At 43.7% G+C, this 17,826-nt stretch overlaps 1 protein-coding gene across 1 annotated transcript in view; it reads left to right on the top strand.

Moving 5' to 3' along the window:
- Window positions 1-17,826, top strand: part of Slc25a12 (solute carrier family 25 member 12) — a 91,317-nt gene that overhangs the window by 66,075 nt on the left and 7,416 nt on the right. The window contains exons 10-13 of the mRNA XM_032903473.1: window positions 3,597-3,678; window positions 5,338-5,496; window positions 8,429-8,481; window positions 8,728-8,808. Of these exons, the coding sequence (XP_032759364.1) occupies window positions 3,597-3,678; window positions 5,338-5,496; window positions 8,429-8,481; window positions 8,728-8,808 (375 nt within the window). The remainder of the gene's footprint in view (window positions 1-3,596; window positions 3,679-5,337; window positions 5,497-8,428; window positions 8,482-8,727; window positions 8,809-17,826) is intronic.

Below are 17,826 nucleotides of genomic sequence, written 5' to 3'. Positions count from 1 at the left end.
TAAAAGCATGTAACTATCTCAACTTCATTCTGCTTTGAAAAACACTTAATTAGCCTCATTAACTATCCACCGTCACCTTATCAGGTTAACTTATTAACCGAACCAGGTCCTAACCTTAAGGGAAAAGTGCCTTCGCCTTTGGCCCCTTTGCTCACAGTAGGTGATTGTCTCAGACCTGAATCTGTTTTCCTTTAGCCTGAATGCTAAAAACTCAGTACATAGTCATTATAGGGATGACAGTTATAGGGGCATCGCATTTATGAATATTCATGATGTGAAACCTATAGCATTAATTACATTAATTTGCATAGCTGAATACAAGGAAAGCATAAGTCGTAATGATCACTAAGCCTTAAGAAAAAAACATCTCGGTAACCCTACCCTGGTATGTTTTCTTACAAATGCAGTTTAATGGGAATGAAGGTGACATTTCTGTCAAGAGGCGTTTGGATATTTATAGTTTGAGATGTTTTAGCCAAGAGTCAAAGCACAGAATAATCCCTTTAGTTTGCATAGGGTTTTGCAGGGCTTATAAACATTCTTTGAAGAAAGAGAGTTGAAAGGAAAATCTGTATTGTTGAATGCAGGAGAAACCTCCCATGTGACTAAGGGAATTAGTGGACATTGATGATTCTTTGGGATCATAGACCTATTATGTTATGAAAAGAACCTCTTTTTCTTCTTTTTAAGATCAAGTTCGATTGTTTGTCTTGAGTTCATTTTTTTTTTAATTCTTATTTATTTTATGTTTATGGGTATTTTGCCTCTCTCTCTCTTTCTCTCTCTCTCTCTCTCTCTCTCTCTCTCTCTCTCTCTCTGTGTGTGTGTGTGTGTGTGTGTGTGTGTGTGTGTGTACATGAAGCTTTGTGAAGGCCACAAAAGGCACCCCTGAAAATTGAGTTTAGGTCATTATGACCTACCATGTGGGTGCTGGGAACTGAACCCAATTCCATTGGAAAAGCAGCCAGTCTTAACCATTGAGTCATCTCTCCAGCCCGATATATTTTTTTATTGGGTATTTTTTATTTACATTTCAAATGTTATGTCCTTTCCCAGTTTCCTGGCCATAAGCCCTCTATCCCCTCCCCCTTCTTCTTTGAGGGTATTCCCCCTCCCCAACTACACCCCTTCCCCCTGACATTCCCGTACACTTTTGGGGGGTGGATCCAGCCTTGGCAGGACCATGGGCTTCTCCTTCCATTGGTGCCTAACAAGGCCATTCTCTGCTATGTATGCAGCTGGAGCCATGGGTCTGTCTATGTGTACTCTTTGGATGGTGCTTTAGTCCCTGGGAGCTCTGGTTGGTTGGTATTGTTGTTCTTATGGAGTTGCAAACCCCTTCAGTTCCTTTAATCCTTTCTCAAATTTCTCCAACAGAGACCCCGTCCTCAGTTCAGTGGTTTGCTGCTGGCATTTGCCTCCATATTGGACGTGCTCTGGCTATGCCTCTCAGGAGAGATCTATATCTGGTTCCTGTCAGCATGCACTTCTTAGCTTCATCAATCTTATCTAGTTTTGGTGACTGTGGTGTGTGTGTGTGTGTGTGTGTGTGTGTGTGTGTGTGTGTATGGGCTGTATACCCAGGTGGGGCAGGCTCTGAATGTCCATTCCTCCAGTCTCTGCTCCAAACTTTGTCTCCATATCCCCTCCTATGAATATTTTTGTTCCCCCCCTTTAAGAAGGACTGAAGCATCCACACTTTGGTCGTCCTTTAGACTATATATTTTAATTCAACTTTGTTTTCTTGAAATAGAGTCTCCTGTAGCCCAGATGGGCCTTGAACTTACCACATGACTGAGGATGACTTTGAACTTGTGAAATTCCTGCTTCCATTCCTTTAGAACTAGAATTCATGTCTGACTCACTATGTCCAGATAATAGCTTTATTTTTTTTTTTACTGTATTTGTGTGTTGTGTGTGTATGTATGGTGTGTGTGTGTGTGCGTGTGTGTGTGTGTGTGTGTGTGTGTGTACAGGTGCACATGTGTCATGGCACACATGTGGAGCTCAGAGGAGCTCTATCAGGAGTACGTTCTCTCTTTTTACCATGGGGTCTGGGGATCGAGTTCAGGTCATCAGGCAGGCAGAGCGTGCACGTTAGCTGCTGAGCCGTCTCAGTAGCCTCCGCTGCTGCCTCCTCCTCCTTTTTGAAAAGCTCGTCACAACAAAGTAGGTATTTTATTCCTTCATTCCAATCTGCTTATAGAGCATATCGGATACTTCCATACCGAGAGTACTCAGTTCTAGACTGGCACATTGATGTAGACAGGTCACTCCAGGCTCAGGACCTGTGGGACAGCATCTGAACCGCAACCAGATTTATTTCATTGTTTTATTTTACTATTATAGGTTTTGTTAGAACTGTGAATATGGGCAAGACAATAGTTGTTAGAGAGTTTAGATGTGGTCAGTCTTCTCTGGCCTGGAACTCACAGAGATCTGTCTGCCTCTGTCTCCTAGAGCTGAGATTAAAGTTCTCCTCAGCACACTGGACAATTTTGATACATTCTGAAAAGCATGATTTTTTTTTTATATAGGCAGTACACGCCTGCAATCTCAACACTTGGGAGGCAGGAGGGTCAGTAATTTAAGAATATCCTCAGCTAGATAGCAAGATCAAGGCTAGACTAGATCTGAGACTTTGTCTCAAAAAACACAATAAAGGGTCGGTGAGATGGTTCAACTTGTAAAGTCACTTGCCACCAAACCTGACAACCAGAGTTTGATCCTCAGAACCTGTACAGTGGAAAGAACTGATTGTAGAAAGTTCTCTCCTGGCCTCCACGTAAGAGCCAATGGCTGCCTATACTGCCCTACCTCAGTGCAAATAGAGTGAATGAATGAGTGATTGAATGTTAAAGACAGCAAACTACTAAAACATGCTAACGTAAAGAGAAGTAAATGCTATGTGCTGGTATACTTGCTTACTTAAGAGGTTTGTTTCTAGGAGGGCTAGAAATGGGTCTCAGTGATACAATGCTGGTCCAGCTCCCATGAGGCACTGGGTTCAATCCCCGGTACTGCAAAAACAAGCATACCAACACAAACCTCTCAAGGGTAATAATGTATCCCCCACAGCAGTCCAAATGTGAAAATGAGGAAAAAGCTACTTTACGTTTTGCTGTGTATGTTGGTTTTGTTTGTTCGTTTGTTTGGGTTTTTTTTTTTTTAATCTATCTTATGCTTTTGAGTGTGTGGAGGGCATATATATCTGTCTACCACATGCAAGGTTAGTGCCCTCAGAGGTCAGAAGAAAGCACCTGAGGTTACAAGTGATAGTGTACCACCACGATGGTCTTCTGTAAGAGTAGTGAATGAATGCTCTTAATTTCTGAGCCATTTCTCTCTAGCCCCAGAGTGTTTCCACAAAACCCACTGTTTTTTTTTTAGGTTTTTTTTAGATTTTTTCTCTCTCTCTCTCTCTCTCTCTCTTCTCCCCTGTTTTCGCGCGCGCACCACACACACACACACACACCCCCCCCCACAAATCTGGGACAGAGAATATTATGTTGTGGTTTGTGGGGGGTTTTTTTTTTTTTTTTTTTGTCGTTGCAAAATACGTTTTCAGACTTTTCTATTTTCTTCTTCCCCCTCAGCAATCTCCCGGCTTGGGCAGACCTATCTGGCTCCAGATTGCCGAGTCTGCATACAGGTTCACTCTGGGCTCAGTGGCAGGAGGTGAGTGGCGGCGTGTCTGTGGCTGCTTCAGGCTGGTTTTGCTGTAACATTATCCCAGCAGATGGGACGCAGTGAAGGTGCAGTTCACCGTTCCTCAGGGTCAGGACTGCGGGGGCTTTCTGAGGATTCTTTATTTTTTACCTGTGATCAGAGGGCTTGTCATAGCACGGCTGCAGCCCTGTGGCTCCAGCCTGTCTTCAACGTTAAACCTCTAATGACGGGAGAGTCTGAAGGGCACCACTGCACTCTCTCACCTTAATCATATCAGGTAAGGCCAGAGTGAAAGATGGAGACGAAAAACCTGAGTTTATGGGGTCAGGCTAGGGGCAGGGTGGGAGCCGCGATCTGAGATGCCAACTGAGAAACTCATGAAATAAAGCCAACACCCACAGAGAATCACAGTGGCTGGCTCGTGACTTTTCTCTCCTTTGTCTGGCTTAAAAGTGCCCAGATATGCTGTTAATGTCCTCCCCTCTCTGCTCACAGAGAGTCTATTAAAAGCTTCTCGTGTATGTGTGCGCGCATGCTCGCGTGGGTCACGGCATGCGTGTTGAGGTCAGAGGGTAACCTGACCGTAGTTGGTTCTCTTCTCCCACTGTGTGGGGCTGGGACTAAACTCGGGTTTTCACACTCGACAGCAAGCTCCTTTGCGTGCTGAACCACGTCACCAGCCTGGGACTATTTTTACTTAAATGATCTACAGAGAAAATTGAAATCACGTAGTTGAGAAGAAATCTCCAAAAGATATTTAAATGCTCCTGAGTTTTCAAAACTAGCTGGAACTGGTGCCTAGTATTTTTTTTTTCTAGAAGGTGCCAAGAACGATCTGCTTTCAGCAGCCAAAAAATAGAACACTGCAGATCCTGTGAAATATTTCAGTCCCCAAGGAATCCTAAAACATGACTTTAGGCTTTTGTTTGATTTGACTTTCAACCAAATTCTATATGTGGGGATAGGATCGCATCAAGGATGCCTCCCCAAGGGGTGGTTGTTGCTTAGACTTACCAGAATGCTTCAGGGAACTACGCTCTAAAATCATAACCCCTTAGCTTCCATGCTGTCATTTCATCATTACGAAGAAGGAGCAGGTGAAATATTTAGGCATTTCATATAAGAAATGGTTCGGGTGGGCTGTGGTTGCCCGTGCCTGTAACCCCAGCAGAGGTGGGCTGATGTCTGTGAGTTCAAGGCCAGTGTGGTCTACAGAGTGAGTTCTAAGATAGCCGGGGCCAGGGAACCCCTGTCTAGAAAAAGAAACCAACAAACAAAACAAACGAAAGAAAGAGTAAAGAGGAATGGTATCCATACATAATTGTTTACTGTCCCTAAAAGATACTGATGTTCTAAGGTTGGTTGATGATGATTGGAAAATCTACTGCCTAACTCACATGTAAGATATCAAAGATTTTTTTAGGACATTTTAGGACTGATCTTTGTCCCTTGAAGCAGCTCTTTCTGGGCTCTGCTGCTTGCCATTCCGCCATCTTTTGGCTTGAGTAATAAGAGAAGGAAACCTGTGATGAGATGAGAGAGAGCCTTCTGTGAGGCTTAGATACTGTGCTCTATTTCTCACCGGTGGAGATGAGATCTGATGCCCTGAGGGACACTCCATCTAATTGTGTTCCTTTTGTCAGACCTAAACTGTTGTTCTGCTTGTAGCTGTGGGGGCCACTGCGGTCTATCCCATAGACCTGGTGAAGACCCGGATGCAAAACCAGCGCGGCACAGGCTCTGTGGTCGGGGAGCTGATGTATAAAAACAGCTTCGACTGTTTTAAGAAAGTGTTGCGTTATGAGGGTTTCTTTGGACTGTACCGAGGTGAGTAAGCGCAGCTCAGCTGCTGACGTTGGTGATTTTGTGTGTGTGTGTGTGTGTGTGTGTGTGTGTGTGTGTGTGTGACCATCAGCAGAGTTTAACTCTTACGGAGACAGATTGGGGCTGTTTCTTTTCCTTTCCTCTCCTCTTTGCTCCTTTTCCTGTGTTCCATTCTTTCTGGTGACTAGCAGAATTAGTCAGTAAACAGGTGTTTCTTTCTCCTTCCTGCTGCTTGTAATTCTTGGGATCCAAATCCTGTGTCTCTCCTAACTTGTGTTTGTGAGCCCCTCTGCTCCGAGAGGTAGAAGAGAACTATATTAACACTAATTCCATGTAAAATCCAAGCCAGGCGCTACTTGAAAGTGACTTTACCCTGTCTATATACACTTGTTTCAGTGAGACGAAATGCCAATTAAAAAAAATTATTTCATTTTTGTCTTTTCCAAGGAGACCCATAATAAGTCTTTTCCAGTTAAGTCATCTGAAGTTCTAAAAGGCAGGGAAGCCCTTGGCCCTCAAGCTGCAGCTGACTCCTTTTCTTCCCAGCTCTGGCAGAGCACAAAGTTCTTCTCTCTTCTCGCAGTGCCTGCTGCCAAGTGCCTGGCTGTCGCATCCTAGGCTGCTGCCCTGTGCAGAATTCTCCCCGGCCCCAAAAGGCTTTGTAGGAACTTGTCTTCTTAGAGAGAGGGTGCCTTTCATCTACATGTTTTCACGTTAGAATTTCGGGTTCCTTTGCAGGGGAGATTAATTTTTTAATCCCTTTGGGCGCCACTTGGAATTCTTTGAAACACACTTAACATGCTCTGGTCCCAGGCACTTATGTAATTTACTGTACGTGTTTGTTTGCGTTCCTGGGCTTATTAATCCCCAGCTCTGTTGAACTGTTTGGCTTAGAACTGTTCCTAGGAAAGAGAGACGGATTGAATAAATGGGCAGGAGAAGAAACACCTGTAGTTGGTGTCATATTCAGTCATTTGAGTGGACCCATGTAAAGTCAAAGAAGACCATTTGCATTTTTGCTGTGGCTGCTGTGTATGGAGTAAATAGGCCCAAATGCCCTGCTTCTGAGAGAGAATATAATGAAGTTTCCTCACATATTCAAAACGCTTTGGCTCTGAAAATCCAGGTAGTATAACTTGTATTACAGGGGCAACCGTGGCCACTGCCTGGAGTGTCTGGAGCTGGCAATGCAAAAACTTGTTTTAAATGGACTCAGCTAGATCTCACTTAAAGGGGAATCTCGGGAGGGTAGCACTAAGGTGGTTCATTTCTTTGCCATCTCCCATCTTTCATTATTGAACACATGACCTTTCTCTTAATTAGTATGGTTTTATGTTACAAAAGATGTCTATGAAGGACCCTCAGAAGGAATCCAGCTATGCTGTGCATAGCCTTCTCAATAGATAGGTACTTCTGGATTGTGTTTGGGAGAGCTCTCCTATTCATGAAATGGGTGCAATATAGCACGCAGGGGAGGATGCCGCTGACTTTCTGCAGGATCTGAGCTGATCATGGGTCCTTTAAATGGGAGACTTTTGTATTAGAGAGATGATGGTAGGAACCCTGCCTGGGAGCACAGTGATTGTTGAGACTGTCATATATTGCTTAGAACTGGCCCATTATTCTGTCAGATGATTGACAAAGTTGTTGACAGATTAGCTAAATTTCTTTGCAGGCAACAATGATAAAATGACAGAAATCAGTACTTTATTAACATTCCACGAGCTTCAGGGCGGAAAGTTGTAAAACAAATACACACGCTGACACCGGTTCTCTGGAGCTAGATTAAAAGAAATGGGGGCTGATGATCAGGAAGGCAAGAAAGTTAAGACTGCCATCTGCTGATTTATTCTTCTCGACCAGTCTGCAGCCCGTGAAAGGTGCGCGCAGATTTGTCTGATAATTCAGTTTTGACTGACAGCAGCCTGTGTGCACGCTAACTTGCTGGCTCTCAACTCCTGGAAAAATCACTCATCAGCGTCCTCCAAAGAGGCTTAAGATGAGAGCTTGCAGACTCACGAGTCGCTCCCCCTGGACGGCCTGGTTTTAAGGCTGTAAGATGTGTTTATCGCTAGCTTCTCTGAAAAGAAATGTATGCAGAAAAGAAAGTACGCCAACAACCTGGTGAAGCTTCACGCTCTGGAAAGCTGAGCTCCGTGGGGATCTAAGATGACTGACTGTTCCTCTCCAGTTTGCAGCCAGCCTGGGAAATGTAGCCTTCTAAGCCTGATGATTCCTTTTGTCCTGAGGAGTCTTTTTAAAGGTCTTAAGCTTGACATATATTAGTAAATAAATATATACTTGGCACATATTTTCATATGGACCGATACTGAAAGCTGCATTTTGCTTTACAGTCACGGCTTTCTTTCTTTTAAATAAATGAGTGCGGGGGCAGAATGTTGGGCTTCTCTGAAGAGAAGATAATGGGAGCGGATACTCAGTAGCAGCAGCTCTCCTTTGTGCTGTAAGGAGTGTACACTGTAGCAAAACCGGGCTGGGCTTGAAGCACACAGCCCTGAGCTTCTCTCAGCCCACAGCACTGGCTTCTGTAATGTGTCTATGTGCTGCTGTCGAGAATAGGAGGAAATTTGGTCACTGAGTAGAGAAAAACAATAGGCTCCATTCTTTCCTTGTGTATTTTTGTAGAGACTGTTTGTTTGTTTGTTTGTTTGTTTTTAAGGATGTTAAAGAAAAGCATTTTTAGCTTGGAGAAAAATGGCATTATATTTGACTGGTAAATTGTACACACACACACACACACACACACACACACACACACACACAGAGTTTTTAGGATAATCCCTCCCCCCAACCCCACCCCATCTAGATGAAAACCTTGAGATACTTGGGTAACTTAGAGGAAAGCACTCCTTGTTGGGCTTGTGCATTCACACACAGACGTCTGTTTTGCAAATGATTCTCTTCTTCTATACAGGTCTGATCCCACAGCTGATAGGAGTTGCACCAGAAAAAGCCATTAAGCTAACGGTAAGTTTCTTTGTCACTGAATTGATGTCATTTACATAGAATATTGTCCTGAAGCCAAGATAAGACCAATGCTGGTGAGATGGGAGCACTATATGGTGCTTGTAAAAATGTTCATATATATGTAGACAATTGGTAAAATTTTATTTTTATCATGAGACAAGTATTTTTGATAATTTGGAGATAAAAGATGACCAGCAGAGGAAATGCCAGGAAATTCTGATGAGCTGATCTTGTCTTCCTAATTAGGTTAATGATTTTGTCCGGGACAAATTTACCAGAAGAGATGGTTCCATCCCACTGCCTGCAGAAATTCTTGCTGGAGGTTGCGTATGTATCAATCCTGAGTGTTTCTTGTAGCAAAATTATTCCTCTAATCTCTCTGCAAAGTAGGTATAAAATATGAGTAACATTTCCCTTTACATTTTTTATTACATTTTTTATGTCTGTGTGTGTGTGTGTGTGTGTGTGTGTGTGTGTGTGTGTGTGTGTTGCATGCTATGATATGGTGGCCAGAGAGTTGGTTCTTTCCGTCCATCCTGTGTGTCCAGGGGATTGAATTTAGGGCTGTAGGCTTGGCAGTAGGCACCTTTACCCACTGAGCCATCTCACTGGTCCAACATCTCCCTTTAACTCAAAGGATTGCCTTTAAGGAAGTTTTAAACTGAGTGTGTGGTATGTATGGACAACCTTGGTGTCATCTTCAAGAAAACTGTCCACCTTCATTGAGACAGAGTCACTCATCCCCTTAAGCTCAGCAATCAAGCTTGACTGGCTGAGAGTAGACTGCGGGGGGGTCTTCTGCACTCCACCTCCACCAACACTGGCGCTCCCAAGACAGGCACCGTATGCAGCGTGTGGCTTGTGGGAACTGAGGCCAGGTCCTAGGGTTTGCCTTGCTAACTGATCCTCCTCCCCAGTGTATAATCTGATTTTGAGATTATTTCTTTGAAGCTCCTGAAGCTCTTATGGTCTAGACTCGTGTGTGTGTGTGTGTGTGTGTGTGTGTGTGTGTGTGTGTGTGTGTGTGTGTAATTTTAAAAAATGTTCTACTTTACTTGTATACATTTAAGTGCACTGTGTGTATATGTGCCCTTGGTGGCCAGAAGGGGGCGTCAGATCCCCTGGAACTGGAGTTATAGATGTTTGTGAGCGACCATGTGGGTGCTGGGAACTGAACCCGAGTCCTTTACGAGAGCAACAAGTGCTCTTATTAGCAGCGGAGCCAGGTCTCTAGCCCCCTTCTAGACTTTTTAAATTCTTAAGCTTGTTTAAGCATCAAAGGAAATGTAATAGCAGGTGTAGTTCCTGTTCATTTCTCTTCTCTGGAACTTTAAGTGTGAGGGGGGCTGGTTAGTTGGGCCCTTCAGTTTTATGCGTAGCAAGCGTGTGCCCTTGTATTTCATTAAGCCTTCTAATGGCGCTGCAAAGGGGCAACAAGAGACTATAGTATATTGTAGCTAGTGGCAAACATTCCAGAGGCACTAAGATTGTGATTTTGTAGAGCTGGCGTTTTCTGTTTTTAAGGTGTAAAGTAAGCATTACATTGGAATTAGACCGGCTGACGCATCGAAGTTTGCAGCTCAGCAAATGTTGCAAGCGACAACAGCTTCACAGTTGATAAAGTAGTTTGCTTGAGGCTTTCGTAGTCCATTTTGGTCCTGAAAATGTTAATGATTTCTGGTTAAGTTAGCTGGAGGTCCTGGCAAAAAAAGCCTTCTCACTCGCTTGTGGAGCCTGAGATGACGAGGTCAATGACCTTAGAAGTCTTAATTCAGAGAAGATGTCCCTGGGGTCAGGGGGAGCAATTGCTCCAGGCTTCTTTGTGACGAGACTTGTCAGCTGGACCCTCGAGTTGCCTTGTGTGTGGGGTGAGGCCGAGCTTTCATGTTTGCGTGCACGCCATGGGTGTGCTGATGGGTGTGTGTGCTTTCTCACGAAGGAGACTTATTTGGCTCAATTTATTTCTTATGAATGATAAGTGATAGGCAAAACACAAAGCCCCAGCTTGCACTCCCCTCTTACATTGTAATTAGAAGCTATAATTGTTTCTCTTCTTTGTAAATGATAAATGTATTGGTGGCTTTAGTTTCCGTTTGGTTAGGAAGCTCCCTAACTCATGTTGACCACAGTATTTGCATACCTGTAATCTCCCGAAAGCTAAGCTGCTTTTGTGATGGGGTCGGGGGAGGGTAATGCATGCCTATAATTCTCAGAGTAGGGGCGCTAACCCAGGAGAATCAGAATATCGGGGTCATCTTTGGCTACATATGGGTTCCGAGGCTAGCCTGGGCTAAATGAGGCCCTATCTGGGAAAAGAAAAAGAAACAAGAAGGTTGTAAATTTTCTTTTCCAAAACAGCTAATTATTTCTGTGCTGTGTAGAGGATTAGACATGTGATTCCTGTGTTCCTCCTAGGTGTGGACTCTTGTTTATAGGCGAAGTCTAAGATGCCCTGAGGTGTTTGGCTGACACTGAATTTATCTCTTAATCATGATTTATTTCTGGATACTTAATGACTGATTTTTGATTGGCCGATAGCAGGAGAAATAGTGACATTGAACTCTGGGAAAGAAAATGTGCTGCGCATATATATATATATATATATATATATATATATATATATATAATTTTTTTTTTTCTTTTTTTTTTAATTTGAGACAGGGTCTTACTATGTAGCCCAGGCTGGCCTTAAACTCACGATGCTTCTTTAGTCTCCTGGGTACAGGGATTACAGGCTTATCTTATTTATAAGCCTTGATTTGTTTCCCCTGCTGATGAGCCATCGTACCACAGGGTAGATGATTGGTTTTTTTGTTTGTTTGTTTGTTTGTTTGTTTGTTTTTTGGTTCTTTTTTTTCCGGAGCTGGGGACCGAATCCAGGGCCTTGCGCTTCCTAGGCAAGCGCTATACCACTGAGCTAAATCCCCAACCCCAGGGTAGATGATTGTTAAAGCATAGCTTAGCACTTCTCTCAAAAGCCAGAAAACTAAACCAGAAAATAGAGTCTTAGATGAATGGCCAAGCCTCTGCGTATAGACTAGCAGTCCCGGTGGGGCAGAGACGTTCTCTTTCTTGAGGGAAGCCAATCAACAGTGTGGAGGGCAGTTTCACCCTGACCTGGTTCTGAGTCCACACCCCTATGGGTACTGAGCAGACAAACGTGTAGTGTCCCTCGGGCATTGAGCTGAGCTCTGCCCCAGCTGCCCAGTGTTAAAGCTGTACCTAGGTTAGTCAGGAAGGCTCTAACTGAGCTGGAAGCTCCTCCCAAAGGGATTAGTGAGGGCCCGCGCCCAAGTTTCTTGTAGCTGGGAGGGAATGCTGTTGCCCTGAGAATGGGGTGAGATTCCAGATCTGCAGGCCTGGGTTCTGCTCTCCTGCTGTTCTTTGTTTTTGTTTTGAGATGGGGTTTCACCACATAGCTCTGGCTTGCCTGGAACTCTCTATTTAGACCAGGCTGCCCTCCAACTCCTAAAGACCCACCTGCCCCTCCCTTCTGAGTGCTGGGATTAAAGGTGTGAGTCAGGATGCCTCCATTGCCTTTTTCTGTTTTAATCAGTGTGTGTGTTATGCAAGGCTTCCAAGACTCAACTGAAGCATGAACTCATCGTAAGCTGCCTTCTTGGCACTATGATCAGTTTAACTTAAGGTTTGAGGTGTATATATTTGATATGCATGCGTGCACACTGGTCACTGTGCTGGTCAGCGTGCTGGTCACTGTACTGGTCAGTGTGCTGGTGGAGAGCATAGGGCAATTTGCCAGTCAGTTCTCACCTTCCTCCATGTGGGCCTCAGGCTTATGGTCAGGTCACCAAGCAGCTCCTTTACCCACCGAGCCATCTTTCAGGCACGGTAAGGCTCAGGTAAGGCTGAGGATGGTAGCTCACATCAATCCCAGGTTTCTGAAGGCAGAGACAGGAGGATGACTTCCAGTCCAAGGCCAGCCAGGGTTACAATGTGAGACCTTGTCTCACAAAACAAAAAAGCTACATGCAAATAACAACGATGACAACCAAACCAAAACCAACCAACCAAACCAAAATAAAAACCCTATGTTCTGTGTCAATGAAGAGTGCTATACAGTGAACATCCATGTGTCTACCGCCCAGCTAATTAACACACTGCATTAACATACTGTCTGTTCTTTATTTCATCTACTTACTTTCCTCTCAGCAAGTGCCCTCTGGATCTTTCTGCAGATGTCGTGGTTGATGTTGGAGATCAAACTCAGGGCCTTGTGCATACAGGGTGTGTGCGCTACCAGAGCTGTGCCCCTGTCCTGAAAGGATAGTAGCTTTACTGATACCAAAGTCACTCCCTAATGCTACATCCTATGTGTCTGATTCAGTAGCTCTTAGTATATTCACAGAGTACATGCAACCGGCATCAAAAATCATTGTTAGCAAATCTCATCACTGTGCTCACCAGCACCGGTACACACACATACACACACACATACACACACACATACACACACACACACATACACACACACATACACACACACACACATACACACACACACATACACACACACATACACATACATATACACACACAGAGATACACATACACACACACAGACACACACACATACATATACACACACAGATACACATACATATACACACACACACACACACACACACACACACACACACACACACACACATACACACACACACACACACACACACATACACACACATACACACACACACACACACACACACACACACACACACACACACACACACACACACACACTCACACACATACACACACACAGACACACACACAGATACATACAGACACACACACACAGATACACATACACAGATACACACACATAGAGATATATACACACACACAGAGATACATACACACACAGATACATACACACATACATACATACATATACACATACACATAGATACATATACACATACATACATACATACATACATACAGATACAAACATACATACACACAGATACATACACACATACACACACATACACACACATATACACACACATACACACACACAGAGAGACACACACACACACACACATACTTGTTAGCTTTCACCCTTCTGTCTTCCCACCTCACCCCCACACTCTAGGTGGCCATTCGTTGATAAACTCCTCCATAGACACTACTTCAGAATATCTCCTGTAAATGCAACCTCAGGGTATATAACCCCTGGGCTCTGCCTTCCTTCCCACAGCATGTTTTCAAGGTCACTGATACTGCAGCATATTCCCGTGGGATTTAGAAGTGTCTCTTTGACCAAGCCTCCCTTCTGGCATTTCCCTTTATATGTTTAATAGCCATTGTGAATGCCCCCCTCCCGCCCCACCGCATGGTCAGGGTATGTGCCATTTTTTGGTTGGATCTCTTGTCTTTGTTATGTAATTTTTTTTTAAGTTCATCACCAATCTTACTGGTTTGTGCATTCATGCTGGGAAGTCAGGAGACTTCCAGGAATCGGTTGTCTCCTGTACCACGTGGGTCCTAGAACCTGAACTGAGACCCTCAGGCTTGGTAGCAAGGCCCTTTACCAGCTGAGCCACCTCAGCGTGCCCTGGTTTGCTGCTTTGTTTTGAAGGCCTGGCTCTGTGGCTGCCCAATTCTCTGGATGAGGAAGTCTGTCTTCCTCCACAAGTGTACCTTGTATGTCTTTGAGAGCGGCGGAAGACGCTCCCCTCTTCCATGCTGCAAACCTACAAAGCCACTTCAATTTCGATAATCTTAAGTAAATTTGGACATAATCATAATGAAATATATAGCAAATATTTTATATTCATAAGCAATTTGGCATTTTTAAAGCCAAATCATAGTGCTTTTTGATATAATGGTAACTGTTTTCTTGTTGGGCACTTGATTGTTTTCTGTGTGTAATTTCATTGCTATGAGAGGCTACAAACTACACGTTGGCACAAACACAGGCGTGTCTTCTTCACTGGGAAGTTACTGTTCTTGTGGAAATGTATGGATTAAATGATTATTTGCCGTGAACAGAGAGCTGTTTTACTGTCCCACAAAGTCAGTCCTAGAGTAAGAGAAACACGGATTTAAAGGCAGAGCCAACAGCACAGATCTCATTGCACACAGTAGGCTTCTCATCTGCCACAACTCTTAGAAAAGGACAGTGCACGTTCACGGTGTATGTTTCTTTCTGGTGCTATAAACATCCAAAGTTTCATTACTGATATATATATATATATATATATATATGTGTGTGTGTGTGTGTGTGTATGTATACATATATATATATATATATAATTTTTTATTTTTATTTATTTACATTTGAGACAGGGTCTCATTCTGTCACCTTGGTTATCCTGGAATTCACTCTTTAGACCAGGCTGGCCTTGAACTCATAGAGATCCTCCTGCTTCTGCCTCCCAAGTGCTGAGATTAAAAGTTTGAGTCACTATATCCAGCTTGTGTTATAAATTTGTGTGTGTGTGTATGTTTGTGTGTTATAGTATATATGCATGTCTGTGTGTGTGTGTGTGTATATGTTTGTGTGTTATAGTATATATGCATGTCTGTGTGTGTGTGTGTATATGTTTGTGTGTTATAGTATATATGCATGTCTCTGTGTGTGTGTGTGTTGTAGTATATATGCATGTTACTGTGTGTGTGTGTGTATGTTTGTGTGTTGTAGTATATATGCATGTCAGTGTGTGTGTGTGTATGTGTAGGATCACTGAACCTTGAGAGCTAGGCTGGTAACCAAGTCCCAGTGAACCTCCTGTCTCTGCCTGCCACAGCCTGGGGGTTCAACTATACCTAGCAAAGCCTGGCTTTTCAAATGGGTTCTGGGCACTTGAACCCACACCTTTATGTTTGCAGAGCAAGCTTTCTTACCCACTGAGCCTCTGCAGCTCCATTTAAATGTTTAGACAAATTAAATAGCAATCTCATCATTTCTAAAAAAGTTACAGTGCCTCTAGATATAATTTGCCTATATGATTCTAGTTATAAAGTTTAGAAATGTAAAATGAATTTAAAAACATGAACAAACATTATTGAACTGATAGAAATCTTACTCCTTAAACTCCAAGGACCACATAGGGATGACCCAATAGATGTATGCTTGGCTACAGTGTCACTGTCACGGTTGCCCTGCTCCCTTGCTGGGAGAGCCATGTTGACAGCTTGCGTCTGTGTTGTGTCCCAGGGTGCTCACCTTGAATGCATATCACAATTAATGTGACTATCCATGGAAAGGGTGTCAGCTCCTTTTCTTGATTATACTGTTTTAATGGTGCTTTAGAAGAAAGCATGTTACTTGTGCACTGAGAAATTTGGAAAACTGTCAGACGAGTGCAAAGTGTAGTCAGCTGGCAGCCATTTCCAAGAGGATCAGATGAGAGAAAAGAATGCCAAGAGAAGGAAGCTGGGGCAGGCAGACCAGATGTGAGAACTCTCAAGCGTTTACAATACAGAATGGCAACCCAGTAGTGGGGGGTACAGGCCTTTGATCCCAGCCAGCCAGATCTCAGTGAGTTCGAGGCCAGTCTGGAGTACTAGTAGAGCCAGGACTAGACAGAGAAACACTAACCAATGGACCAACCAACCAACCAACCAAACAAGCAAGCAAAACCCATGAAAGGACTTTGTGTTTATCTCAACGTAATGCCCATATTTAACACTTACCACCTAAAGGCTGGCACGCTGGTGGTGGTAAATCTGAAGGATTGTAATAAAAAACGTGCAGTTCTTACCTTTTTATCTTAATCTGCTTTAGTTTAGAATATAAAGCATGTTTTCCCCAAAGACAGTCTTTGCAACCATTGTTTAAAAAAGCGATTTCGGGGAAATAGTAAACTTTCCAATTGGTTCGGTCTTTAATTCTAGCTACAGGAGTAATTACTTGGATTATCATTTTAACATAATTTTTCACCCAGCAATCCTTTTGAAAGTATTGTTTGCTTAGATTGAAACATTGAAATGCACCTGTCTGCCTGCAGAGCAGCAGATTATCAAAGAAAGGAACACGGGCAAATCAACATGTAAAATTGGGTCAGAATATCCTCGTTGGGGGACCTGTGTGCCTGCTGGTGGTCTGTGCTGTGTCAAGACAAAAGGGGATTCGTTCCCTGGGGGATTCAAGTCCAGAGAAGGGAAGGAGTCTAGGGCCAATGTAGCTTTCAAAGTCATGAAGGGTTAGGATTTGAACCAGAGGTGTTGAAGCACTAGTGCTATGTCCCCACAGTGTTGAGGAGCCGACTCGCTGTCCTTTGGAAGGGGGTCTGGGAGGGTCCTGGGTGTAGGCAGATGTGGAGGGGGTGTGTGGAGGACCTCAGTGCTGTTTGGAGACCCGTGGAACTGCTCTGCCCGTCGGGGCGCACGTCTCTTATTTTACAGGAACTGTGAGAACTATATAATGATTATGATTATATGGATACCATTACAATTATGAATATTGTATGAAGACAGTTTTGATTATCTAATGTAAACAGCCACAGTTTAAGACAAAAAACGCACAAATGAGAGTTCTTCGCTCTGTAGAGATAATGCGTATTTTATTTATTTTTATGTACCTGTGATCACGCACACATGCTCATCTTTACGTTATGGAAACCGAGAAAGGAGTTGTAGTTATTTTAAACACTCCCACCCCTGCCCCCACCAGTTGGCAGATCTCAGATGCAAATACACTCTGGTTATTTAAAATCAAACGTGTTACGCACTCACCATGTGCCATGATCTGAGGTCGCTGCACTCGGGTGATTCAGGTGCCCAGCTCTGTCTCAGAGATGTTTTTTCCCCTTTGTTTTGTCTTGAAATGATACTGAAGTTTCTCTCCCCAAACTCTTTCCTTTTGTGTGTGTGTTCCTGGTCCAGGCTCAGAGCTTTGGGTAAGCTCAAGTGCAATGTTGGAACCGGAGGAGATCCATCTCTGATGAGGGCCCCTCTGTGGGCTGTGTCTGCATTTTCTGCACGTTGCTGGGCTGAATCAATGCTCTGCCAAATGTCCCCTCTCACCCAGAGCCCAGCCTGCACGTCTTCATTGACTTGTGTTTGCCAAATCGGGTTGATTTACTTTGCTGTTTTGAATATGCTTGAGGCTATCCTTGAAGGTTAGTTCTGAGAATTGGTCTTGACATTGCAAGTAGAAATAAACCCAAGTTTAGCCACAGTGGCTCTCATCTGCAATCCTAGCACTCTGCAGGCTGAGGCAGGAGAGTTGCTGTGGAGTCTAGCGTAGCCTAGTCAATATAGTGCGCTCTAGGTGAGTTTGGGCTAGAGATCGAGCCTTCGTTTCAAATAGACACAAACCCACACAGAGATTAACGTGAAGCATCTTTGGAACATCTCGCTAAGCCCGTC

Source organism: Rattus rattus, chromosome 5 (genome assembly GCF_011064425.1).
Source record: "Rattus rattus isolate New Zealand chromosome 5, Rrattus_CSIRO_v1, whole genome shotgun sequence".
In the NCBI taxonomy this organism is placed as follows: Eukaryota; Metazoa; Chordata; class Mammalia; order Rodentia; family Muridae; genus Rattus; species Rattus rattus.
The sequence above is the reverse complement of the archived record's forward strand: the minus strand, read 5'-3'. Positions and strand labels throughout refer to the sequence as shown.